The sequence below is a fragment of the Natrix helvetica genome, assembly GCF_964273705.1.
Source record: "Natrix helvetica genome assembly, chromosome: 9".
In the NCBI taxonomy this organism is placed as follows: Eukaryota; Metazoa; Chordata; class Lepidosauria; order Squamata; family Natricidae; genus Natrix; species Natrix helvetica.
In genome coordinates, this window is record NC_138560.1 from 83073 (window position 1) to 110114 (window position 27042).

Consider the following 27042-nt stretch of genomic DNA (forward strand, 5'->3'; position numbering starts at 1 on the left):
TCGGCTCCACAGAGGTCAGCCGCCTTTGTCTGCTCTTTCCCGTGAGAAACGAGGCTGGAGGACCGGTCGACCCTGGGCGGGCGAGTCCTGCCCCAAAGACTGGGGGCGCGATCTCAGTTCGATGCGGGGCCGCTGCCACGGAGCGCCCTCGCGAGCCCCGCTCCCGGCTCCCGCTGTCCCTGAGCTCGTGCCTTCGAGGCCGCAGCAGCGGGGCTGGCCAGAATAGCAGGTTGGGTGGGGTGCGCTGCCCGGCCGCCCGGAGACGAGCGCCGAGCCGGAGAGGCGGCCGGGCAGGGCCCCCTCGCCCCTCCCGCGGGGGGATCCCCGGCTCTGGCACAAGCCCGAACTTGCCTGGGGGCGGGGGCGGTGACGTCACGGCGGGCGGAGTCTGCGGGCTGGCAGCTCTGCTCCGCGCGGCTGCCTGGCTCGCAGCGAGGATCGTTCCGCCGCCGCCGCGTCCGCTTGCCCTGCCTCGCCCGTGCCGCCGCTTGCGCCGCCCGTGCCAGTCGGAGCCCCGCCACCCCTGAGCCGCCCCGGAGGGTTCATGCAGCTGCAGTAAGTGCGGGAGGACGCCGCGGCGGGCCAGCGGGACTCGGTCCGGGCGGGCGGGCGTGGCACACGTGGCCGCAGCGGGGCTGGGATCAGGGCGTCGCCTGCTGTTGGGGCGGGCAGAGGCCCCGTGCCCAGGGAAACCCTGGAGCCGAGACGAGTGGGTGCCGAACCGCCGCTTGGTTTGTTTACAAACACCGGGCTCGGCGCGGCCGTTCTGCTCCGCCCCTTGGCTGGGTCTGCCGAGCCTCTGCCGCCTTTCCCGTGGGCAGGCGGGCGCTTCGTGGCTCTGTGCCTTGACCGCTCTTTGCCCGGCAGATCCCCCCGAGCGCCATGGCCAGACCATTGCAGGACCGGAGCCGAGCCCAGCCGACAGCAACTGTACCCCGAAGTCCAACCTTCCCTGTGGGGGGGACGCTGGCCCTGCCGCCCTCCGTCTGCCGCCCGCCGCTCGCCTTGTCACCCGGGCTGAACTGTCTCTATCGCTGCGGCCGGGCGCTGGAGCCTCCCGGGAGCGTCCGTGGTGAGAGCTTTGGCTTCGCGCATCGGCCAGGGTAGCTGATGGTCCCGCCGCCGAGCCTCGACGACTTTGCCCCAAGCCTTGCCTGGAGGCCCGACTGCTCTGCTTGTGCGTTACCTCCGCGGCTGCCCCGACAAGCGGTGGCTGGAGCTGGTGCCGTGCTGCGCCTCTAGCGGAGCTTTTTTTCGGGGAAACCTGCCTCGGCCCCATCCTGGAGCCTCTCCGGCTTCCCCAGCCCTCTACCAAAGCCGCACCACCGGCAGGGCAGCCCTCTGGAGTCAGGGAAGAGGCTGGAGAGGGCGGGAGCAGCGGCCGAGGGGGTGGTGCCCGCAGCCTCCACTAGGGTCCTGCCAGGCTCTTCCACAGCTCCTTGGTGACACCGGGGCAGGCAACACTCCTGCACTGCTGGCATGGGGATCCCTCCTGCCTGCCCGCCCTTAGGATTTCCAGCCCCCAGCCGTGCTGAGTGCAGAAGAAAGCCCTGTCCTGAAATGCTACCCCTAAGCTGCAGCAGCCCCAGATGCCAAGGAGATAGGAAGCCACCCTGAAACTGCCTCCCCCACCCCATGCCTCCTGCTCTTAACCTGCCAGAAGGACCCCTTGCCTGCCTCACCTCTTTCCTTCTCCTCCACAGCCAGCATGCAGCCCACAGCATCCTGCACCCAAGAGGAAGCCCCCCCAGAGCCCGAGCAAAGCGCAGGGGGGCCTAATGGGCACCTCACAAGAACCCCGCTCAACCTGGAGCAGGCCATCGGGGCTCGGCTTCGCCACATGGGAGACTGTTTCCATCAAGACCATGAAGAGAGGGTAAGCTTTGGGGGTAGAGCAAAGACCAGGCCCCGCATCTTTCCCCCTTGGGGAATCCCGCTTCCTGGCTTGGAGTTGCTGCAACCTGGGCCAGAAAGAGACCAACTGGGGTGGGGAGTGGGGGGGGGGTCACTTCAGTCTCTTCAGTGATGCACAGGGCCCAGCCCAGCAGCAATTCAGTGTATATATACTTGTGTATTTAAGGCAGCAGCACGGTGTTTGTCCTTTGAAGCATCTGGATAGGGAGTGGGTGTGATCAGCCCTGTCGCTGCTCAAGAGTCTTTCCTTGTATCCCCTTCTGGCACATTTAGGAACGCAGGCCTCGGGGTGCCCTCTTGGCCCACTTGTACCATTTGGTCTTCCATCTACTGGGTATCTTGGACAACCTACCTGCCAGGGGGTGACAAACAAGCCTTGGAGCGAAGAGCCATCCACTGAGCTGCTTTGGGACTTCTCTTCCTGCTGGCCAGGAGAACAGCAGCCTCAGTCAAACAGATGCCCGCCAACAGCCGGCCTCAAACTCATCATGGTGGGCAAACAACACCCTGCTCTGAGTTTGCCCCCAGCCCAGCAGTGCCTTATGGGGAGCTGCACAGATGGGTAGGGGTGAGACAAGTTAGCACTATGTGAATATTTTCCCATGAGCCTGTACATGCGGGTTGGGGAAGAAGAAAATTGCACTTGCCACTTCGACTCTAGAGGGGCAGCCTACAATGGCCACTGTAAATAGGCCCTGGACGCTATGTGGATAGGTGGGAAGGGGGCGGCGAGAGAAGAAAACCTGCACATGGGTGCAGCTGCTGCTGCTGGGTGTATATAGAGAGTCCATGCCTACACATAGAATACAATTGGGTGCTACCTGTACATACCTGAGGGGTTGGTTGTCCGTATCTTGTGAAGAGGTGGAAATTTTTTTGTATATTTCCTTTTCAATAAAACCGGATGAAAGTAGAAACGGCACCAGCCTCTTTTATCCTACGGAGCAATGTAGGCCAAGGAGGTGCCAATGGGTGAGGAATCCCTTGGCCATCCTCCCCCATGATGCTTGTGGGAGAACAAGAATTGCAAGGGGTCACAGTCCTCACCAAGAAAGAGCATGAGAGGGGAGCCAGGGAAGGCTGGAAAGCTGCTCTCTTCGCAAGGAACCCAGTCAGCTCTTCTCCCAAGGAAGCCTTGGACATCGAATTGCTCCAGAGAGCCAAAGGCTGGCTAGTGACAGCTGCCATGGAGATTGTTCTTCCCCTCTCTTGCAAGTCAGGCTAAGGGGTGGGAGGGGGGCTCCACTCAGAGCAGCAGCAGCAGGCATCATCTCTTCTAAAGCTGACTTTCCTTCTCCAAGGCTGGGGGACCCTGTTCTCTCCCTTCCCCCCACCATTTAAAGGGGATCTTGTGGGGAAATCACTGCCAGAGAGACTTGGTAACCAAATAAGTTTTTATTTGGGCTAAGATGGGAAGAGACATGATGAGGGGTGGCTGTTCAGGAAGGGAATCCGTTACAAAGACCCCTCTCCAAAGTTCACGTAGTTCAGGATGGGAGGGTGGGGGCCAGGCATTCTACCACCCCACTGCCCTTCATGCCATTGAAGAAGAAGAAATTATTGAGGGGAGGGTCCCGCTGTGAGAGAGCCTAGGAATAAGACAAAATATAGGCAGGATAAGGCAGGCCTAGAGGCAGCAGGAAGCCTACTCACTTTGTGCCCCTTGCCTGTCTACCAATGAAGACCCTCCGCACCTCTTGATACAAAAGCTCTGCAGAGCAAAAGCATTCACTTTACCAGTGCTTCAATCCATCCCACCCCCCACGCAAAGGAGCACCTTTGCGAAGCAGCAGGCAAACCCAGCCTTGGGCTGGGAGATGCCCTCCCCAGGAAAGGCTCTGCTGCGTTCAATTCAGGGCCAGAGGCAGCGGTGGGGGGGGGGATGGGGACGACAACGACAGAGAACATACCTTGACAGCCTCCTGGCTCAGCACCCCTCCAACCACAGCACAAACAGGGGCCATTTCTGAGAAGCAGCTGTTGATATCAGCAAAGAAGGAAAAGTCAGGCAGGGGGCACAAAGCCTGTTGCTCACAGGGGATCATACATGAATTCATGAGTACATGAACCGTCACCTCATCTCCTCCTGCACAGATGAGGCAGCCCCACATCAGCTACAAGAGGTCCACGGACAGTTCTACTAAGGGTATCCCTTGCCAAACAGCTGCCCCCTCCTGGCCTACTCAAAGGGAGGTCACATTCTTTTCTGCACTGGATCAGCTGGCAGGAACTGATGGAGGTGAGCAGAGAAGGAGGAGGAGGTTTCTCCTGCCACTTCTTCCCTCTTAAGGGCTCCCCAGCCATCGTCCTCACAGAAGACCTAAAGAGGAAATTGGGGCCAGCATTGCCACTGCTACGCATTGGCTGCTGGACCCACCAAGGGGAACTAGCGCCTGCTTGTTGGCTCGCACACAGCATCCTGAGCCAGTTTTTCTACAGGATGCCCATCCACTGCCAAGACCACATTTCACTCTTTGGCCCCAAGCCAGAGGGGAGGGGGCTATTGACCCACGGCAAGGCTGGCCCCCTAATCTGGTTAAAGGAAGAAAGGAGGCCCCTGCCTGGCAAAGTCGTCAACAATCAGGTCAGTTCCAACACCCAAAGAGGCCAGCACAGCCAAGCGCATCTGGCGCAGCGCCTCTGCATCCTCCAGGTAACTCAGCGGAGAAGGGTCTCGCCCCTTTTCTGTCCGGAATTTGAAAAGCACTGCAACAGGAAGAGACCACAATTAGTCTGTTTTATAAGACATACAGTATGCCCAGAAGCCTGGGTACCACACCTAGCTCCCCCCTTATGTAGAGGCACCCATCTCTGCACCCCTTAACCTGTTGAGAACCGCTGCTATTAAGTCAAAAGGCAGTGACCGCACTATGCCAAGTTTCGTCTGAAACATCTCCATGCTCATGCAGCATATACATGAAAGCATGTTTCCTGCCCTGACCCCTTCTGACATTCTTCTTCCCCAAGGGGGTGACCACAACCAATGACACTCCCCCCCCCCCCCCCCGTGAAAGAGGACCTGCAGATGACCGAAGAACGAAGAGGAACCAGACCGAAAAGTTAGTTTGGTCTAATGATGAAGGCACCAGGCTGAAAAACTGGGAGGGTGCCAGTTCAAGTTCTGCCTTAGACATAAAAGGCATCAAAAAGCTGAGTTAGGTTGTTTTCTTGCAGACATTTCAGGACCAAACTAGGTAACCTCATCAGTGCTAGTGAAAGCATGAAAGTCAGCTGTGTGACTTAGGGCCGGTCATTCTCTTTCAGCCCACCCCACAGGGTTGTCATTCTGGAGAAATAGGGAGATAGAGAAGTACTTAGGTATGTTCAATGTTTGAATTACTTATACAAATATTAAGCCAGGATTTTTAAAAGCCTTTTAAAAAAAGGTGTATAATTTGGTTTCTCATTTAAGCCAAGCAAGAGAAGAGGCGACTGCTGCCCCCACCCCTAACCAAAATGCCCATGGTGAGGTTAGTATACAAAGCACTGATTTAATCTGGGCAGCCTCAGAGTCTTCTCTTGCCAATTGAACCAAGTTTTGGGCACAGCTGAGGCTTTAGGCTGCAGCCACCAGGGCAGGGAAATTGGGGCAGCCTGGCTTCTAAAGCCAGGCACTACACCTTGCAACGTGCAGGCCCTCCATCTCCATCATGGAGGGAGTGGCCATTGCACTCTCTATGAATGCCTGGCCTGTTCTAGGGCCAATTCCCAGGGCGCTTTGCTTCTCCCTTGGACCACAAGGAGCTCACATGCCCGTCAGCTGGAGACTCCTCCATTGTCTGCTCCGGTGAGGAATCACATGATCCAGAAGGAACACTCTCCTCCTAACCTGCTGTCCCACTGCCAGGCCAGATCTTAGCACAGGCTTCCATCTCAGCTGCACCTCTCACCTTGCAACAAGAAGTAATCGGGGGCAGTCCGCTTCAAGGCTGCTTTGGCCCCTTCACTGCTCCAACTGAGAGTCAGGGCATCTTTTAGGAGGCAAAAATGAACATTCTGGGGGGAAGAAAAGGACAGGGAGGCAACAGAGGCATTCAATTAGCTTCACTTAACCTGCAAGAAGCTTTCAGCAGGTACCTCCCCAGAAACTACAGGGAGCTAATAGAACTAAGGAGAAGCACCAGGATCCAGGAGTCAAGGATTTTAACTACTTCATTGACACTTTAATTTTATTGTAACTCTGCTTTACTGTACAATTTGTCCAGTTTTCTGCCTCATTGGCTCTGTTCACGGGCAGTTCCAGGGAAGGGCCAGCTATAAAGTGAAGGCAGCATTCTGGAAGTTGCCAAGAGGGTCTCATCTGCCCGAAAGAGATGGGGCAGCGGCAGCCCTTCCTCCTGGCAGAATCCCGGCCCTTTCTAGCAAACAGGAATGTACCAGTACAGATGCAGGTGTGTGGGTGCTCCCTCCGTGGGATCCACAACACAAATGCAAGATCACTAAGATCACCAAGCATTCAGTAGAATAAAGATATCCAAATAGCCAGTAGGAGATCCCACTTGATATTTTTCTTTCTACCATTAAACAGAAACTGGTTTTCTAAAATCCTCTCAGTGTGATGACATATTATCTTAAAAAAAATGAGGCCAGAAATTTGGGGGCTTCAACTAGAGAAATTTCAGAAGCTCCCAGGGGCTAGTAGCCTCTCATGGGTTGCATGTCTTCAAACTCTTTTGAAGGGAGCATAGAGAACTACATCTGCCATCTGTAATATTTTAGAGATTAATTGGGATATTAACTCTGCAATCCAATTCTTCTCTGCTATCCTATGTCGATCCAAGCTCACATCGGCATAGAAGCCCAAATGCATAAATCATGGTTCTCAACTGACAAATGCATTCAAGTGCATTTTTGCACTTTCCATTTCAACCCTTAAGTCCAGGTACTCCTTGGTGTCAATACAGGTTTGACTGATGGGTCAACCTCCCTAGAATGGCAAGCCATGACCAACTGAGGAATGAACCAAAAAGTGTGCAACAAGCTGCCCCATGAAGTTTTCCTTTGCAGCAGGCTTTCAAATAAGCTTGCCTGGGTCTGTCACAGACGCTTTAGTAGATCGTGCACTGTGCATGGGTTAGACTAGTTGACCTTCTAAGATCCCCAAAAGACCAAAAATAACTGTGACATGGGAGGCCAAGCAAACAGGGAAAATCTGCAGGACAAGGGTAGCTTGCCTGATGGGACTCTCAGCTGCAGGGAGTCCATTTATAGTTTGGCCATGAAATGCATAAAACCTCCTACACCACAAACAGAAGTAAAGCAGGCTCTGAAAGAAACAGTCAAGTCAAAATTTCCTGGCACAGGCCTACCTCCCCATCTTCTATGCTCCACAGACACAGACTTCACCCACCTTCTTCACCAGGATTGTCTCTGCAATATCCAGTTTGGCTTTCTTTGCATCAGGGCCCCCCTGTCCTTCCTGGCTGGCTTTGGTAGCTTTTATCTTTTCTCTGTAAAGCAGAGTTAGGGAGCGACCAAGGAGGTTAATATATTAATTTTCACCCTCCATTTCAGCCTACAGAATGGCAGCCTTCTTGTCTGCCAGTACAGAAGACCCACTCTTGGACTCTTAGCCCCTCCCTGCCAAGGATATTGAGCAAGTTGTCTCATTCAGCCCCACAGACTTCAGATGCAGGTGTCAGCCTCAGATTCCAAGCCAAGAGAAACTCACTCAACAAATTCATGTTCACCCAGGTTTGCAAACATGTAGCCGTGATAGCCAAAGACATCACCGGTGAAAAACTTGATGCCATGTTTCTTGCATATTTGGTCCACCTTCAGGAGGACTTCCTGAGTGCAGCATGTCAGGCAGACCTGGAAGACAAAAGACACCAGGGAGGACTTTGTCTCACTGCAAGTGACCAAAACAAGCAAACATGAAGCCTGGCTCAAGCCGGCGTAATTCTTTTCTCTTCCCCTGAACAGAACAGGCAGGCAGGCGGACATCTGCTTATCTCCTCCACTTTGTGGACTTGGTGGGGGGAGAGAGGAGGGGGGAGAGAGCCCTTCTGGGCGAAAGGGCAGAGGTCTGCAAGACTCACCACATCAAAGCCAGTAAAGAATTCCTCCGGTTTCTGCTCAATATTCTCGGGATCCGCTTTCACCTCCACCATGGGGTTGAGGTCCTGAAGCCGCTCCAGGGACGCCTCGGCTCTGTTCATTCCCGGGGAACCGGTTGGGAGCAGGAACTGGCCTCGGGCGTCTTCCAGGGACACCTGGCAGGGGGAGGAGGAGGAGGGTCGGAGCAGCGGGCACCTTTCCCCTTCCGAGGGGAGAAGTCCCAGAGCCTGCCGGGCTCCCTCCACCCGCGCTTCCCTTCCACTTGCAAAGCCGAAGAAGAAGCCGAGCCAAACCGGCGGCCGCAGCGTCCTCCTCCTCCCGCGGCTCCTATCGCCACGCGCGCCCCGGCCCTCGCCCAGTCCCCCGCTCCCCCTTCGGACGCACCTGGCGGTGGTCGAGCAGCGTCAGCGCCTTCACGCCGGCCAGCGCCAGGTTTTTGGCCACTTCCGCGCCCAGCCCGCGCAGCCCGGCCACCAGCGCCCGAGAGCCGCGCAGCCTGCGTGGCGGAGATAGAGAGGCGCGTCAGGGGCGCCTGAGCCCTTTGCCCCCCCCCTCCGCCTGGCCCCCGGTTCCCCGCGCTACCGCTTCTGCGCCTCCAGCCCCCAGAGGCGGATCTGCCGGTCGTACTGCGCCGCCTCCTCCTCGCTGATGCCGCCGTCGCCGGGGCGCCGCTTCTCCTCCACCATGGCGCCCGCGCAGCCGCCTCTCCCGTACCTTCCTCCCTTCGCGCCCGGCCGGCTTCTTCGAATGGCGGCGAGGGGGCGGGGCCGAGCGACGAGCCCCGCCCCGCCTTCGGGGGCGCGGCCGGCAGTTTCCGGCGCCGCTCGGGCGTTTCCGCCGTCGGCCCTGCCCCCGCGTTCGCCGCCTCGGGTCGGGTCGGGTGTGGCCGCGCGCTCCGCGCCTTCCTGGCTGGCTGGCTCGGGCGTCGCTCTCTCTCTCTCGCTCGCTCGCTCGCTCCTCTCAGGCGGGCCGGCGCCATTTTGTGTGGTGCAGCCTCGGAGCCAGCCTGCCGTCCCTGCCACCACCGCCGCCGCCGCCTGCCTGCCTGCCAGCCTGCCCGCCTGCCTGCCTGCCGGCCAGCGAGCCCACGAGCGAGCGACCGAGCGCGGTGCCAGGCCCGCCCGTACAGTGACTGTGCCCCGTGCCCCCGTCGCGCCCCCCCCGCCCGGCCCCCCCATGGCGGTGGAGAGCCCCAGCGTGCCTCCGCCCAGCAGCCCCCACGCCAGCCCCCCGGCCCCCTCGCCGGCCGCCGCCGCCGCCGCCAACCCCCTGCTCCTGCACGGCCCCCTCGGCAGCCCGGGCCTCGGCGGCGCTGGCGCCCGGCCGCTCCAACAACACCTCCTCCTCCACGGGCCCGGCCCGGACGAAAGGTCCAGTACCCGCCTCTCTTTTCTCTCTCTTTCTCTCTCTCTTTCTCTCTCTCTCGCTTCTCGGGGTCTCGCGGGGGGGGAAGGCGGGGGGGTCTCGCGGGGCGGATGGGGGGGAGGGAGCCCCCACCAGCGCCGGGCCGAGCAGGGCCGGGTCGGCCCTCGGTAAGTAGCAGCCGCCGCCGCGTCGACCGAGGGGGCCCCGGGAGCCCCCGGTGTGCTGAGTCCGCCGCGAGGCGTCCTGGTGCCCCCGGTGGGCCGAGTCCGCCCGCCGCTCCGTGGTTCGTCTGAGCTGGAAGGAAAACTCTAAGCAGCCGCCAAGTGCGACAATCACCAGCGTCGTTCCCCCCCCCCCCCAGTCACCACACGCTCCCTCGCCCCCCCGTCGCCCCCCCCCCGAGCGTGGCCGTATACAGTACAAGCACCTGAGCGCCCCTGTTGTGGCCCATCGTTAACCACACACCGTGAACAGTCCACGCTTTCCCCCACACGAGGTGAAGGAAGCCGGGTCCTGCCCATTAGGCTAGCCCCGAGCCCGCTCCGCTTCAAAACCGGCCCCTAGCCTGGTAGTTTCCTTGTAAGCCAAGGGCATAGCCCTCTTCCCTGGCACACTTATTTTCTCTTTCTCCGAGTGGGGAGGAAGCCACTCTTTTGTTCATCTAAAATAATGTTGCCTTATTCTTTACTTGCCTTGTACTAGGAAACCTAGATTTACAAAACAAGGAAATTCGTTGGGCATTTTAAAAAGTTAACATACAGTACTAATGCACCATTAAGCCAATATAGGTATAGTTCTTCGTAATTTCTGCCTCTCTAATAATGTGGTTGTCATTGAATTCACACTGTAGGGTCAATCAGATATTTTTGGCAAGCATAAAATTTCCTTTCTGGTGCTAAAACCTGATGGCCAAAACGAATAGTTAACTTGGCCGATGTTTGTAGCTGGGGATGAAGTAGTTTTCACTGGTATACTTTATTTTATGAAACAACAAATACATGTTTTCTCAAAGGACACATTTCAATGTTTCTAACAGCTCTCATCATAACATATGAAACACTTAGTCATTTTACTTCCACTTCAACCAACCTTTTAGAAATTTCCATAACCCAGTTGACTTTTGCCCATTATTTTGTAGGAAGCTTGGGTCCACAGGAGAGTGAGGCAGGGAAGAGAGACCAAAAGCTGCCATTTGACTTCAGCTTTCAATGGAGATTGCTATCTTGCCACTCCAGATTTATCATTTTAAGTTAATCATTATGTGTTAATGGAGCTTCCTCTTAGCATGTAAAATAATTCCTTGATGTTTCTAAACCTTAGGTAGATAAGCCAGAACTTCTGGGGCCCATCCGAATCTTTTCTTGATACTTATTATAAAATGGGGCTCGGAGTTCGCATAGGAATACACAAAACAGCATACCAAAATTCATATATTATTTTACGCTGTAAATCCTGATCCTTTACCTAGTAATTTGGTATATACTCCCAATTAGGCTAGTGACGATGGTCACTGGTCTACAAAGCTGCTTTGTTTTGCCCTAGATAGTTTTGCAGAAAAAAAGTAGGGGGAAAATCAGGATTGGGAGATCCCAGAGCTAGGGGCCAGCTGGCAGATTCCCACTCTGCTGCTGTTTTGAAGTGGCATCTCCTGGCTTCCCACTGGTTGTCTGCTCTAAGAGAAGAAAACCGTTGAATTTGGCACAATGCCCTCTTGGAAGAATTGGCTCCATGGTGAATCTTGTGAGTCAGCAGAATTCTATAGGAACGGAGCACCCATTAGTTTTCTGGCCTCTTCACTTGGGCGTTGTGTTTGCCAGAGGTCACTTGGCATTGAATGGCTTCCTTAATTGCAGCAGTTCTCCCGGAGGCAACAGCTGCAGCAGAGAGCTGCAAAGAGGGGCAGGCGAATTGTATTCCATGTTTGGTCTTGAAGGTAGAGACGTCCTCGATTTTAAGGAAAACATAGCAAAATTCAGCCATCCCAGCATCATAGTGTGTGATCCTTTGAAATTCTCTGATGAAGGCAACAGCGCTCCTGGGCTTTACCATGGAAGTGAAAATCCAATGTTAAGTTAGTCTCTTGAAGCTCTGCTGGGATTGATTAGAATTGAATTAGGCGAATTGGCGGAAATCAGTAGAATAGAGTCAGGTTCAGCAGTTAGGTAGAATCGTGCTTTGGCTTCATTTTGGTAAAAGCCGCCTTTCCTTTTGTATGCTTTTACCTATTGAGTGGTGCACTTTTAGCCTAGCAGATAAAGTCTACTTTGTCCATTCACAATACGTTCTTAAAATGTTACTGGTTGTGAGTGTTGCTTTTTGTGTAGCTGCAACTCTATGGTCTGCCCTAGTTTTGTGGTTCAGTTCAAAGCAGGCTGGGAACTCTGGTGCTGTAGCTGTATTGCTCTCATCTTCCTTTATGAAGAAATCCCACTGTTCATGTTGCTGTCCCCAGCGCTTTGGGGTCTGGTGTATAACCAGAGGGGGCTTTGAGAGTGCGGCTCAGAAGCCTCCCCTGGCTTGAGCTGGCACGTCTTGGATCTTCCTGGGCACTTCGAAAGAGAAGCACCGCCTCCATTTTGTGGCAGGGCAATCCTGCCGGAAGATTCGCGAATGAAGCTTGGCTGGGGAGGGTTTCCACAGCTTTCTTCTTTGGGACCACTAGGCGGCTGCAGAGACAACCAGCTTTAAAAGAAAACAGAATTTGAAAAGTTATTTCTGTCTAGTTTTCAGCACAAAGCTAGAATAAACCTTCTCGAGTATGTATTTCTGGCACTAACTTATGAAAACTTATTGAGCCTTCCATTTATTTTTCCTATCGGAACTAAGCCAGAGCCTGATGTTCTGTCATAGAGATGTAGTCTTTTTTTAGGAATAGGGATACTTTATTTGGCCAAGTGTGATTAGAGACACAAGGAATTTGTCTGTGGCACAAAAGCACTTGGTACACTTGCATTCAAACGATAGAATCATAATCATGTTCATAATAATCATAGTGCCAGTGACATCGCTCCTCTCTGCATGCCCTTCTCATTTCGGTGTTTTCCCCTTCAGCTCTGCATTATGCTGCCTTGCATAATGTGATTGTTTGTGATTGTTAAGTCCTTCCTACCCTTTTCCAGCACTCATCTTGGTCCCTGGACTGTACAGCTGCCCTGCACGTTATCCCCCGCTCCTCTTTCTCCTTTGAGCTTCTGCCAAGGCTTCATTGGTCCTTCAACAACCAGGCACTAATCCTTGCCCTGAATTCTCCAATATGTGGTGCAGCCAGTGTGAAAACTGCCTGAATTAGTGACAGGAGAGGGGGGAATGTCTGGACCAGAGCCGAGAGGAGAATCCCATGCTGGGCTGCTGGCTGGCTCCAGTCATGTGATCTGTGAGCTCACACAGGTTGACTGTGAGGCAGTAGCCTACCTGAAGAACATTCTGTACAGGTAGGCAAATGCAGTCCCATGGTGGGCTAACCACAAGACTAGCAATTCCCCTTACCCTGTGAAAACACCATAGCTTCATGGCAACCACGTTGCTTTGCTCTGTAGCCAGGGTGAAGACGTTTGGCAAGTTGGAGGTGGCAGAATCGTACACTTTTCAGTAATAATAATTTTACTCAGAGTTGTCGTTAGTAGCTTGCCACGCAGCTGTAAGCCAACCTGTGTTAGGTCTTCTGGGATTATTTTTGCTTTGACATTGCAGTCTTAAGACCCGGCCTTTGACAAGTCCCATATTTGGGAGCAGTCCCCAGTGAATGCAGAATATCTGAGTAGGCATGCATTTGAGGGCCGGTTTGGTCTCATGGTGAGACCGTGAGTTCCAGTCCTGCCATGGGCACAAAGCCAGCTGGGTGACCTTGGGCCAGTCACTTTCTAAACTCAGCCCTAGGAAGGAGGCAATAGCAAACTGCTTCTGTAAACCCTTGCCCAGAAAAATGCAGAGATTTCCTGACAATTTCCCAAGAATCAGACAGGATGGAATGGAAGGGAGAAAAAAGGCACGCTTAGGCAGGTTGCTCTTCCATCCGAAAATGTGCGGCAGAAACTAGGCCTAACAGCCTTGAGACTCCAGTTATCTTTTCTCTGCTGTCTCGCCAAAACATTTCCTGGAAAGGGGTTCTATTCTTTTCAAAAACTGAACAATTCAACCTGGTAAAATTGTATCACCTGACCTAATTCTGCTTTGGCCATGAAATCAAGTGCATAGTTTCGCTGCTTGTTGTGGTCTGAATAATTCTGGAGTTCATTTCTTGCTTTGATCCTTTCCCAGGTTGAGATGAAAGACTCATGTTGGGCTTAGCGGCAGAAAATATAGAGATGAAGAAGTCAGGTTGGAATGGAGTTCCATATCCATATGCCATATCTGATGGCTTTTGGGATTGTGCAGGTGTCGGGCACGAAAAACCAGTTTTATACATGAAGGACTAACTAATCTCAACAGCTTGTGAACAGGAGTCTTCTCAACTGACAGTGCCTGTTTGGAGTTAAGAGAAGGACCCATGGAATCCAAGTGGATTGGATGGGATTTGCCCACCCCCTGTCCCTTGTAAAGGGAGGAGGAAGAGGGAATGACCTTGAGGGACAGGAGGAAGAGCTGCCACTAAGGGGACACTCATATAAAAGGGTCCTGAGCCCAGAATATAACACGAGAACACCTAACAGACAAGCTCTCTGCCTCTCCAGATCGTATGAAGATGGAGGGAGGGAGGAAGCACATTTTGACATGCAAGATTCAAGCTTTAAAATAGAAGTCGTACTGGGGTTAATTTGGCTGTCTTGCACTTTTCCCCCCTGCCAAATGGGCTAGGGTTATCAATTGGTGATTGACAGTTACCTCTGCAAATTTATATGCCGGTGCCATAATCGTGACAAAGGTATCATACCAATGCACTGTGTCTGCAGTGGGCTAAAAAAAATTTGGACTTGAGATTTTAACACTACAGTAGTGGCAAGTAAAAAAGGAGCAGGAGGTGTAAATTTTAAATAAAAAGCTAAAACTAGAGATCCCCCCCCCCCCCAGGCACATACATAATAGTAGAAGTCATGGGGGGAAAACTATATGGGGACATGGCACATTTACCATGCCCCACCCCCTGCTCTGAGACCTCAAGGGCGGGGGAGTGAATTGGTTTTGATAGCTGTCAGTATGATCAAAGGCTTGGCATTCATAAGGTAATGATATCTGGGTAAGTGATTGCGCAGGTAGAGCTGAAGTCACCTGTTTTTTTCCAGTTGTGTGCCTTTAGGTCTGTAGCTCTATGCAGTAACCCCAGATTAAATTGTATTGAAATGACTCTCTGGCTCCCTCCTGGCTCTACACCCCCTAATGGGGTTTGTTTTGCTTCAACTTTGCTGCCTTTTAGAAAAGCTTTAAAAAACTTGGGTTTTTAGATAGGCCTGAATGTTTTGTGATTCCTATTGATTGATTGATTGATTGATTGACGGCTGATTGGCTGGCCAGTTGGAATTGTTTGTTTATTTTCACAGTGTGCTATTTGGTTGTGTATTATTAGGATGACACACTATACTGCCTTTTGATTTGACAGTATTATAAATCTAATAGTCCCTTCGGGGAGAGGGGGCGGTCTAGAAGTCTAATAAACTAAACTAATATATCATTATTATAGTAAGACCCTATGGGCCAAAGAAAGGCCTTGGAAATTCAGCACTAAATTCTCCTAGTCTGCAGCTATGTATAGGAGCTTCTTTCTTCTTACATCTGAAGGCGGAAGCATAATGCAGCTCTCGTGATCCACCGCCTCTAATCCCACCATCCTCAATCGTCTGTTGTTCAGCGATTGGCTGTTTCCCCTATCCTCCTCAACCCTGTGGACCATCTGCGATGGGTGAAGAGCGCCTGCTTTGAAGATGCTTGCTTTGGGCGCCTGGCCTTCAGAGAGAGCTTCTGTGGTAGAAAGAAAGTAGAAATTGGATGAAGCCACGTTTTACACCATGCAGGCCTGGAGTTTAGCTCACAAACTCATTTTAGGCTTAAAAAGTCAGTCTTGTAGTTCTGCTTTTGGAGAAGAGAAGTCTGAAGTTCTGCTGTGGGAAATACCATGGGGCAAAACGGAAGGCTTAGAAAGTGCTGCTGCCCTCTTCCGTACAGGAAAAGCTGCTGGCTGTGAAGCTTGCTCTCTGCTTTTAATCCCTTGTCGCTACATCAGAGTAGGGCACATTATACGTCTGTATTCCCAAAGATGAGCTCAAGTAGGAGTGATGTGAAAATGCCAGAGGATTTTAGGTTAACCTTCAGAAATAAAATCCAGACAACTTTAATCATAAATGAAGCTGGAAACTGTTGCAGCAGAGTGTGAGCCTGAGATGAATTTACATACTGCCCTGACTTCTTAGGCTGGGAGGTTCATCTTCCAGTTTGCAAAATGAAGGGTGTTTTCATCCAGAACCCCAAGACAGAATTTCCGATAGCTGAAGTGAAATGATTCTTCAATTTCTCTACTCCAACTAAAGCTTTGGGCAAAGGCAGGAGGGAAGTGCCGCTGGTGACGAAGAGTTGGAGGGCCTTATTCCAGTGGGACTGCCTCATGGCGTGGAACTGGCTGACCATCTCAGCCTGCTGACCCTCCAGGCACCGGCACCTGGCCTTGCACGCCCACAGGTCTTCCCTCTGCTTGGAAAGCCTATGCTCGTAGTCCTCAGTGAGGTGTTTCTGCTGAGCCTCCTTCTCGGTCAGATCCAATTTGAACTGAGCCAGCTATTTTGCCATCTCTTTCTCATGGTGGCTGCTTAGCTCCAACAACTGTTTCCTATTGGAGCCCTAAGGAGCCCGGGTGGGCAAGCAAGGAGTTGCTGGGAGGAATGGAGCGAGTAGAGGCCGTAGAGGCGCCCCTCATGAGTGACATCAAATTGGCCATGCCCACCCAGTCACATGATCACCTAGCCACACCCACCCAGCCACTCATTAGACAGATCATATTAGTGGTCCGCGGGATTTAAAGTCATGAATTTAGTGGTCCTGAGGTCCAAACGGTTGGGGACCTCTGCATTAAACAATTGCCAGAGAAAATGTATTGCCAATGTATTCAAATAATTCTGTAGTTCTAGGATTATTTTCTGGTCCCATAGACCAACTTCACCACATTTTCTGGCTTCCTTCCAGTGTCAGTCATGGGAATAAGAAAGATGCAATTTCTTTTCCAGCAAGAAGAATGAGGTTTCTGGCTTTGGGTTTGGAATGGAGTTGCTTCCTAGTGGCACATTTTTCAATGGAAGATACAGATCAAAACTATTTCAGGGTTATGCATTTGTGTGCAGTAAATGATTTCATTAAATCTTTGACAGCTGAAGGTTGATTATGAAGCCGATTTTACTTTCTGTTTGGGTAGCAAAGCATTTAGTAAGTGAAAATTTGGTGTTTTCAGTCACGGATATATGTTTTGCATAAATAGAAAAATCAATTGTTTTTGGATTGTACTGTACTACTTTATATCAGATTCTCACTGATTTATCGCTTGCCAAAATCGCCAGAATTAATCAATTGCAGTTTATCTAATCAAAATATGTAAATTATAGTGCAATTGATAAATCATCTGTGTTTGTTCTGTTCTGGGGAAAATATTGCAAGGATCTACTCTGGCTAACAAGTTTCTTTTTTCCTTTTTTTTTTGGTTACTGAATTGCCATGGGGGATTTTTGAAAAAAACATGGGGATATTTTGCAATTGATGTGATTCTCAGTTTTGAAGCCTGGCTTTGCTCTTTTTCCAGTCTTCTGATTTTGCTTCTCCGCCTTTCCAGGGAGGATGGTGAGTTGGAAGAAGGGGAGCTGGAAGATGACGGGGGTGAGGAGCCCAATGGTGCTTCAGAGGCACATGAGAAGGGCAGGAAGGAAAAAAATGAGAAGCACCACAGTGACTCGGACGAAGAAAAGACGCACCGGAGGAAAAGGAAGCGTCGGAAAGAGAGGGAGAAGGAGAAGCGGAGATCGAAAAAGAAAAGAAAATCTAAACACAAAGTGAGTAATGCAGGATGAGTCTTGAGCGGCTAACCTGCTTTCCCTCCGCCCTTGGAAGCAGGCGAGTGAGACATCTCTCCCGGGGAGGGATGGGATGGGGGACAAAACGCAGACTGCCTTTCTGTGCCCCTCGCAAAACCAAACTAGTTGATTGGTTGGGGTATGATGCCATTTCCAGGCCCTTTCCTCTGCATGTGGCTTGACAGAGGATGCCGAATTCCCGCCAGGGGAGGATCCTTGTTGACTTGGCCATCTTCCAGGTTTTGGCCAGAATTGGGGGATAAGAATTCAAAAGGACGGGGGGGTGGGGAGAGCACCTGGTTCAGAGTCCATGATCTCCCTTTCCTCGCAGCGCCACGCCTCTTCCAGCGAAGATTTCTCTGACTACAGTGAGGATTCTGACTTCAGCCCAAACGAAAAGGGTCATCGGAAGTACCGCGAATACAGCCCCCTCTACTCCTCTGTGAGTGCTGAGGGTCATCCCTAAGGGTGGCCTGAGGGTGGGATCCCTGAGGTAGATAATCCTGTCAGATGTCCGGGTAATTTATCAGTCAAGATTGTGCTGTTTGGTTCTCCATGCTGGATTTAAAAGGGCAGCAAATCAACGTTGTTTGCTTCTGCTCATTGTGTAAAAGTGATTCTTTACAGAATAATGGTTTATAAAATAGGTGGATACCCACTTCTTCTTTTGGGGGTCCAGTTCAGCTTGTGTCCTCTCTTTTGTTCAACCATAACCATTTGTGTGTTTGCCTCCAGTCCCATCAGCAGTACTCATCCTCTCACAGTGCCCCAAAGAAGGGGTATCCTAAAATGGAGAACAAGAGCTATCCTCCCTACGAAGAATACGAGAACGAGGGCTACTGTGACTACGAGGGGGAGGAGGAAGAGGACATGGGGAAAGAAGAGTACGATGACTTTGCAAAGGAGCTGAACCAGTACCGGAGGGCAAAGGAGGGGACGCACAGGGGGCGAGGTACACTTGCTTTTCCTTCAGCCCAGACACTGAGCAAGCGAGGCAGGTGCTGGCCACTAGGCAGCCAGACAAAACAAAACAGAAATCCAGGCCCTTCCTGAAACTGTGGCCATCTGTCCATAGCCGTCTGTGAGGAGTGTGTGCTGCCTTTTTAAATGGCCCAACAGCTACCGATTTCTGTTCTGGAGTGTCGAACAGAACGACCATTCTGGTCCTTCTTCCTTTCTTCAGCAGTGAGGAACTGGGCACCCCTGCCTGTTGAAGCCGCCAGTCCCCGTTTGCACGTAACCCATCCAAGTCCCAGTTGACTCTAGTTCCAAAAGGGCACTAGGCTCCTGGTAATGCAGTATTTTCAAGTTAATGCTTTCTCTTTCTGGGCTTCTTTGAATTGGGAGCTGAATTTTAGAAAGGCAGCATGAAGGTGTACGTGTTCTCTCCATTGGTTTGTAGAGGCTAGTATACGACATTGCATGAAAACATGGTTGTCTCTCAAAATTGAGAAGAGATATCAAATACCTTTGTGCTTCTCCCCCTAAACAGTGATTGTTACAGTTAAGAGTATTGCTGCTTTTTCTCACAGCACTAAGTAAAATTCTTTGAACAAACCATATTGTTTCAGTTCCCACACCACACTAAACCAGGCAGATCAAACAAAACCAGTCTAGTTTAGTGTACACGCAAATGCTGGAGTTTGATCAGTTTGGCACCTTCTCTGGTTTATATCAACAGGTGGCCGTGGTCGAGGCCGAGGTTACCGTGGCCGTGGAAGAGGTGGAATGAGAGGACGAGGCATGGGCAGAAGCAATCGAGGCAGGGGAAGGGGAGAGCATCCTGAGGAGGAGGAGGAGGAGGTTTATGACGAGGAGATGGAGGTGAACATTGAGATCTGTCCTTGCTCAACCTGGCTTCCTGCCATGGTCCCTTTTGGCTCATTTCTCCTCTGTCTGCCTGGCAGTTCTGCGAAGGGGAAGAGCCCATGGGGGAGGAAGACTATGATGATTATTCCAAAGAACTGAACCAGTACCGCAGAAGCAAAGAAGGAAGAGGCAGAGGTATGTGGGCAGAGGGAGAAAAAGACAACCCCCCCCCCCCTTTCCTCCTGTTGGAGCCTTGACAGCCCAAGGCCTCTGCCAAGCAGACGGTGAGATGTGGCTTTCTGTGGCTGGGCTGCAGAATCAACTTGAGTTGTCTTGTTATAGGCATGGGACGTGGCCGAGGCCGTGGCTCCAGGGGGCGAGGAGGCAAGGGGATGAACCGCGGACGTGGTCATCGTGGCAGATCAGGCCTAGGCAAAGTGGGGGCGCTCAATGAGGAAGACGACTACTATGAGGATGACCTAGGGGTAAGTGGCCTAGGAGGCCCCTCCGTGGCTTTGGGTCTAACTGGGACTTGAGGTTGGACAGAGGCCAAGAAGTGGCAGTTGTCTCCAGGCAGCGTGGGAGTGAACTCCCTCGGAGGCCCAGGTGAGGCCTAGCACCTTCCACCTGCTAGGACTAGGGCCTCTGCAGCACCCTTTCCATGACAGATAGAACTAGGCTGTTCAATGCAGACATATCAGAAACATCCGGTTATAAAGAAAATAGGGTGAGGCTGAGGACCCTCCATTCTCATTGGCTCTGGACTGAGCGTAAGGCAGTGGTCTCCGCTACACGTCTAAATCCTGAACTCCTCGGCAGTCCAGGCTATTCAAGAGAACTCCAGGGTTGCATGGATCTGACTGAGGTGCAGCTGCAGAAGGTTGAATGATCCAAGTGGGAGCTTTGGCAGGATTTTCCTTTGATTCACCTACAGTAGAAACTATTTAGGATACCAAATTAATTTTATCTGGCTTTTATTGTTGCCACTATACTTTCTTACACATTGTTTTCAGTTTTTTTCACAAGGGTCTACCTAACATTGACATATAAATCAGCCCAGTGAATATTTTTCTTGCAATCTGTACAGGACGGAGGTGGCAGCTGTGGAAGTTACAGGCGGAACGATCACGAGAAATCTCACCAGTCAGATAAGAAAGGAAAAGTCGTCTGCAAGTATTTTGTGGAAGGAAGATGCACTTGGGTAGGTGCAGCTCGTTTATGGCGCTTTGATCCCTGCAGGATCAGTGATGCAGCTGCCCAGTCCCCATTGAACCCAAATTTCTGCTGCTAAGCAAGGCATTTGTTAAGTGAGTCCCACCCCATTTTATGATCCTTCTTGCCACAGTTGTTAAGTAAATCAGTTATTAAGTTAGTCACACGGTTGTTAAGTGAATCTGGTCTTCCCCATTGACTTCGCTGTTCAGAAGGTCGCAAAAGTGGATCACGTGACCCCCGGGACTTTGCAACCGTCATAAATACATGCTGCTGGTTGCCAAGTACCCAATCCTGATCAAATGTCCATGGGGACGCTGCAATAGTCAAAAGTGGGGGAAATGGTCAGAAGTCACTTTTTTCAGTGCTGTTGTAACTTCAAATGGTCACTGAATAAATGGTTGTAAGTTGAGGATTACCTGCAGGTGCCTTAGAACAGGAGTCGGGGGGCTGGTGCGGGGCTTTTTCTGGAATGCCAGAACAGCCTGTTTCATGTGCATCAGTGTCCCCCGTGTCCCCCCCCCAAAAAAAATTGGTTCTTGTGATCCCTTTGTTCGAAAAGGAGCCACTTAGCACTTGCCACTTAGTTCTTTGTGCAGAGAATCCTCTCAGCGATGTTTAATCTCATGGTTGATTGAAAGATTCAGAGGTTATAAGAATAATAGATATACACTTACATACGCAGCAGCCCTGTGGTTCATTGGAGCTGATTTTCCCTAGTCGGCGTTCTTATTGCTTGCTTTGGGCTGTGGCAGCTCCACTCTGCCCCATTAAGGCCCATGCCCTAATTTCTGCAGGGTCCCTGTCATGGGCTCCTCCCTTCATTAGACTCCGTTACACAGCTTCATTGGGACATTTCGATTCAATAATAACAACAAAAGTAACAGACTCAGAGGTCTTCTGGTCCAGCCCCCTGCTTTCCTGCAAGCTTTCTTTTCTGCTGGAGTCATTGGACAATCTGGCCACTCTTTTTTTAAAAAAATATTTTTAATTTTATTTTAATTCAAACCATCTTCCATTAAGCAGTATGTCGTGTGGGTACTTATATTTTGAACAAATATTTTATACAATTACAATTACAATTTACAGCTATGTTTATTATTTTATCTAGTCTTAATATTAATACTAATATATACCATAGCTAATACTATAACAATCCTCTTCTTAACTTAAATAACTTTGTTAAAACATTTTCTCTATTTCATTCTTCTGTTTTTTTTTACACTTTTCATATTTATTCTCTAATCATTGATAAAATAATTGCCATATATTATAACAAACAGATTGTTCCTTCTCTTTAATTACCAGTGTTAACCTATTCATTTCTGCACATTCTAATATTTTCCTAATCACATTCCCATTCACTTTTCCAATTTTGCGCAAATACAATCCTAGCTGCAGTTATTACGTGAATTATCAAGGATAAATTTTCTTTACTATAAGTTTCTGGTAAAATCCCCAACAAAAATAATTCAGGTTTCAGATCAATATGGAGGTAGGAGGGGGTAGGACTGGCCTTTGAATTATTGCCGTGGCTGCGACCACCAGCCCTTCTCCCAGTGGCCAGGGTGAGATGCTTTGGATCCTGTCAGCTGGTGATGTTCTCGTGTTTGTGCCTAAGAGGTGTGCCTTTTGTATTTTTCCTGCCAGGGGGAGCACTGCAACTTTAGCCATGATATTGAGCTACCAAAGAAGAGGGAACTCTGCAAGTTTTACATCACTGGTTATTGTGCCAGGGCGGAGAATTGTCCTTACATGCATGATATCCTTTCCAGTCATTTTCGTTCAGCGTTTTAGCACAGGGCTTGGGGAGGTTTTCGGTCCCCTGATCTGCCTCTCCTTACTTGGAAGACTGGCTGATTGCAGGCTGCAGGCCAGCATTTTTCTCAAAGGGGAGCTTTTGGGGGAGCTTTGTGGAAGCAAAAATTGTGAAATCTTGGATCTCCTGATGCTGGTGGGTCCCTGTGTCCATTTTTTTGGGGGGGGTTGCTTTCCTCAACACCTGGCACGGGACTTCCCTTGTAAGCTGTTCCACACCACTGGGAACTGCATTAACGGAGATGACTGCATGTTCTCGCACGAACCACTCACTGATGAAACTCGGGAACTCCTTGATAAGGTGAAGGGATCAAACGGGCACCAAGATTTGCCTTCTCTGGAGAGAGGCCTCAGCCGGCTCAGCACGGTGGGAGATGCGGCTGAAGAAACTGACCCTCAGCCTTTGCCTCGCCTCTTAGATGTTGGCGGACGACGCGGAAGCCGGAGCAGAGGATGAGAAAGAAGTGGAGGAGTTGAAGAAACAGGGCATCAACCCATTACCCAAGCCACCTCCTGGGGTGGGATTGCTGCCCACTCCCCCGCGTCCTCCAGGGCCCCCAGCTCCAACCTCCCCTAATGGCCGGCCCATGCCCGGAGGCCCTCCTGCCCCTGCCCCTCCCCTTCCTGCCCCAGGGCCCCCACAGATGCCCCTCCCGCTCCACGAGCCCCTCTCGCCTCAGCAGCTGCAGCAGGACTTGTACAAGAAGATCCCTTCCCTCTTTGAGATTGTCGTGAGGCCAACGGGGCAGCTGGCGGAGAAGCTGGGGGTGAGGTAAGTGTTGCCTTCTGTCTTGGAAGAGGGGAGGCAGAGGGTCAAAGCAAAAGAGGAGGGGGCTTCCTCCACAGTTGGTGCGGCCCTGATGGAGGGCAGATCCAAGATGCCTGGATTCCCTGGGCAGCCCTGCCGGCCTGTCCATTATCGGCCAAAATGAGATGTTTTGTCGAGATAAAGAGCCCGCCGGCATTAGGAGGCGCCTAACCCCACCCCTCTTGCCCTCTAGGCATCCTGGCCCATCCCCACCTCGGTTCCCTGGGCCTGGGCACCCGGAGCTGCCTCCCGACATGCCCCCCGACATGCTCCCAGACCTTTGTCCGGAGATCTGTCCTGATATGCCAATGGGCCCAGGGATGACCCCTGGCCCTCCGTTGGGCCCCGGACCCCCCATGATGCCCTTTGGCCCTGAGGAGATGCCCCCCGGCCTCCCAACACAGGACTTCTATGACAACTTCTACCTTCACCCAGAAGGTCTGGAGATGGACCCCAGCCTCATGGTTGGCCCAGGCAAGTCTCAGGTTGGGCTGGGAGGCTTTGTATGCCTGGGGCCACTGGGGCAGGGGGCTGCCTTCTGTTCCAGTGCTCTGTTCTCACTGTTTTTCCCCCCCCTCCCCCCGGTAGAGGGCTACCCAGGCTATGAGGAGATCCCTGGGGAAGGGATTTTCCCCGACCCTTCCCTGGAGCCAGATTCTTTCTGTGATGGAGGCCTCCCGCGGCTGCAGAAGCCCCCCAGCAGCATCCCAGACTTCCTGCCTTCTACGCAGAGGGCGCTCTACCTCCGCATCCAGCAGAAGCAGCAGGAAGAAGAGAGGGCTCGCCGGCAGGCAGAGAGCTGCAAGCAGGACCGAGACCACGAGGAAGGCAAGGGCTGAGGGGGGCTCTGAGGGGGGGGAAGCAAAGCCTGCTCCTTGTTGGGTGTGATATTCGATGCGCTGGATGGGCCTGGAAGCCCTCAGGGAGGCAGTCTGGCAGAGGAACCCAGGACCAGCCTCCGTTCTGGCATGGTCAAGGGCAGAGTGCACCTATTTCACTGCCTGAATGTAATAAGTGGCTTATTCAACCCCCGCAGGGACGGTAGAAAAATGCCCTTGATTTTTCCTACTGAAACTGTGGGGTCAGACTCTGTGCAGGGGGGCTCCCCAACCCCATTCCTACAAAACAGCCCCTGCAGGCAACGGGAGAGCCGGTGGGGTCTGCTGGCTAAGGGGCCGGATGAGGCTCCTGAGAAACTGCAGCTCCATCTCCAGCCTTGGAAAAATGGGGGGACTTTGGGCCAGTTGTGCTCACAGGCTGTGGTCAGTAAACGAAACAGGTTCCATGAAATAACGGACTTGAGCTGCTGGGATAAAGGCCCATCTGAGGGGTGCCCTTCCCCCCTCCTGTTGCAGCCTTGTCAGGGTAGATAAAGGAATTGTCGGCTAAGGAGAGAGCAATTGTCGGCCGGTGTTCTTTTCTACAACTCGGTCAGTTTGCGGAAATCGTTTTGCCCTTTTTGTCGATGACTTTCCGTGAATGAGATTCCCCTTTGAAATGTGGCTTTGAAATGATTCTTGGTTGCTTCTTGAAGAGGCTTCTGAGGTAGCCGCTGTAGGCTCACCGCCTTCTCTGCCTCTCTACCAGGTGATCCCGGCAACTGGTATTCCAGTGATGAAGAGGATGGCAGTGGCAGCAGCAGCGTCAGCTCCATCCTGAAGACTCTACGGCAGCAGAGCTCCAGCAGACCCCACGAGGACCCTTCTGGAAGCCCCATTCCGGCCTCAGGTGGCAGGAGCGACCCCCGCCTTCAGAAGAGCCGGCCAGCTGATCCTCGCCTCCTGCGTGACCCCAGGCTCTCTCGAAACCTGGAGCCCTCTGGAGCCGGGGATGCAGGGCCCACTGATCCACGATTGGCACGGCACAGCGCAGCCGCCGCCCCCAAAACAGCAGAAGTTCTCCATTCGAGCCCTTCGGTCAGCCAGAAGGCAGTTCCCGTCGCAGAGGAGGAGGAAGGGGAAAGGGCCCTGCGGGACAAACCAGTCACCATCCCTCTGGACACCCTGCCCAACCACTCTCTAAGGGACCCTCGCTGCCAGTTGCAGCAGTTCAGCCATATCAAGAAAGATGTCGTCCTGCTTATGCCCAGCTTTGCACGCATGGTGCTGTGGAGCCCAGAAGACTTGATCCCCCTGCCTGTCCCTAAGCAGGAATCGGTTCCTGTCCCAACTGCTCTCCAGGCCCTGCCTGCCCTCGATCCACGCCTGAACCGGCCTCAGAATGCCAGTGTCTCTGACCCCAGGCAGCGGGCAGGGTCCCAGCCAGAGACCTCTGCCAGTCCTGGCTCCAGCCTTCCCGATTTTGAGCTGCTGTCCAGGATATTAAAGACAGTCAATGCAGCCGGCAGTCCTGGGCAGAGTGACAAGCCAAGCGATCCCCGTACACGGAAAGCACACGTAGACCCCCGGTTGCCCAAGTCTTCCGATCCAGGGTCCTCGGGGGCTGCCAAGCAAGCTGAAGTCAGCCCCCCGCTAGCAGTGGGTGCGGAGGCTGCAACCAGCATAGCCCCTTATGATCCCAGGCTGCTGACGGCAGGAGGGCTGAGCAGGGGCCCTGGCCAAAGCAGCGTCCTGAGTGGGATCAGCCTTTATGACCCAAGGACTCCGAGCCCCAGCTGCAAGTCTGCCGAGTCTGCTAGCGAAGGGAGCCCAGCCACCAAAAGTGCTGAAGGCAGCAAAGGCGGCGGTGGCAACAGAGGGAAGGAGCCGCTATTTGTGCGCCGGTCAGCTTTGGACCAGCTGGAAGGCGAGAAGCCCAGCCCAGAGCCAGGGACTGACCGCTACAACAGCTACAATCGGCCACGGCCCAAGGCAGCCTCTTCCGCTCCTGCTTCCACGGCGCCTGTTGCAGAGACAGCTGTCACTCAGCCTGGCATCCACAATCTCCCCGTGCCCCCAGTGTATGGCATGGTGAAGCAGGCGGCCAGGTCAGGGCCAGGCAGCCCTTTTGCAGGGAACAGCCCTGCCCAGGAAGGGGAGGTGCAGGATGCGGGCTCGCTGAAGGACGTTTTTAAAGGGTTTGACCCGACAGCCTCCCCGTTCTGCCAGTAGTATTAAGAAACTCGTCCGTGCAGCCTTGTGTCCAAAAGAAGCAGCAGTGTTCTTCCCTTTTTAAAGATTCCATGAATTGCCATTGACCATCTCCCTCCATCCTTTGAGCTTTGCTGAGTGTAATCTCCAGGCGACCTTGTGGAAGAGGAACAAGGGTCTTGAGCCACCCCAGGCAGTATTGTGTCATGCCCCCTCTGGGTTCCCTTGCGGACTCTCCTGGTGTCCCCTCGGAATCCTCCAGTGTCTTCAACCTGGCGTGGCTACTTCTGCCAGCCGCGCCCCCCCCCTCCTTTGCACAGTGGCTGGGCCATGTCTCCACCCCCCCCTGCTTCTCCTCTTCAGGTATTTATTGTCTGTTGAATGGAGGATGAAAGGATGACAGTTTCTTAGGGTGAAGCTGTCAGCCATGCTGATCTGTAGAATATATATATATATATATATATATATATATATATATATATATATATATATATATATATATATATATATATATATATATATATATATATATATATATATATATATATATATATATATATATATATATATATATATATATATATATATATAATATCTTTGTTTCTAAACTGTAACAATATATGTGTATCATAGCCTTTTTTAAAAAAGAATCTAGCGCAGCAAATATTATTATGGAGAAGTAACCATGATGAATTATTTTTGTAATTGTATTGAATTTTGTTTTAAATACCCTGCCGTTTTCTTGGATTGCCGGATTCAGATGTGATGCAGCCAGGAAACAACAGGCTGCTTCTGCCTCTGGTGGGTGGCCTCTTGAAGAAATGATGCCTTCTACCAAAACAGAGTTTGTAGTATTGAAATTAAATTATTAATAACACTAATGCTTGTCTGTCTCCTGCGCTCCTCTGAAAAGCAAGCAGAAGCCCCGCTGTTGAGAAACAAGAAGCATTTGTTCCCACAATCTTCTGTCCAGAGCCTTCCGGCATCCTGGAAAGCCCTGCCTCAGCCCCTGTTCCCTTAAAGACAAGGAGAGACATTTGGGGGA

At 52.0% G+C, this 27042-nt stretch overlaps 3 protein-coding genes across 3 annotated transcripts; 2 read left to right on the forward strand and 1 right to left on the reverse strand.

Annotated features, from left to right (window-relative positions):
- Positions 1–342: 342 nt before the first annotated feature.
- Positions 343–2831, forward strand: LOC309396699 (uncharacterized protein). Its single transcript, XM_081962055.1, has 4 exons — positions 343–555; positions 868–1072; positions 1704–1876; positions 2188–2831. The coding sequence occupies exons 2-4, from the start codon at positions 883–885 to the stop codon at positions 2278–2280; spliced, it is 456 nt and encodes a 151-aa protein (XP_081818181.1). The 5' UTR covers positions 343–555; positions 868–882; the 3' UTR covers positions 2281–2831.
- A 463-nt stretch (positions 2832–3294) lies between these two features.
- SAE1 (SUMO1 activating enzyme subunit 1) lies at positions 3295–9875 on the reverse strand. The gene is made up of 9 exons (XM_081962328.1): positions 9805–9875; positions 8359–8470; positions 7956–8129; positions 7586–7728; positions 7265–7364; positions 5805–5910; positions 4476–4620; positions 3825–3891; positions 3295–3503 (listed from the first exon to the last, which is right to left on the reverse strand). Exons 1-9 carry the CDS (start codon positions 9858–9860, stop codon positions 3402–3404), a joined length of 1005 nt encoding a protein of 334 aa, XP_081818454.1. The 5' UTR covers positions 9861–9875; the 3' UTR covers positions 3295–3401.
- On the forward strand, positions 8557–26462 carry ZC3H4 (zinc finger CCCH-type containing 4). The gene is made up of 14 exons (XM_081962329.1): positions 8557–9344; positions 17084–17300; positions 17653–17763; positions 18057–18273; positions 19003–19145; positions 19229–19325; positions 19473–19615; positions 20218–20331; positions 21993–22104; positions 22352–22461; positions 22580–22932; positions 23162–23442; positions 23557–23796; positions 24556–26462. Exons 1-14 carry the CDS (start codon positions 8623–8625, stop codon positions 26016–26018), a joined length of 4323 nt encoding a protein of 1440 aa, XP_081818455.1. The 5' UTR covers positions 8557–8622; the 3' UTR covers positions 26019–26462.
- The last annotated feature ends 580 nt before the right edge of the window (positions 26463–27042 follow it).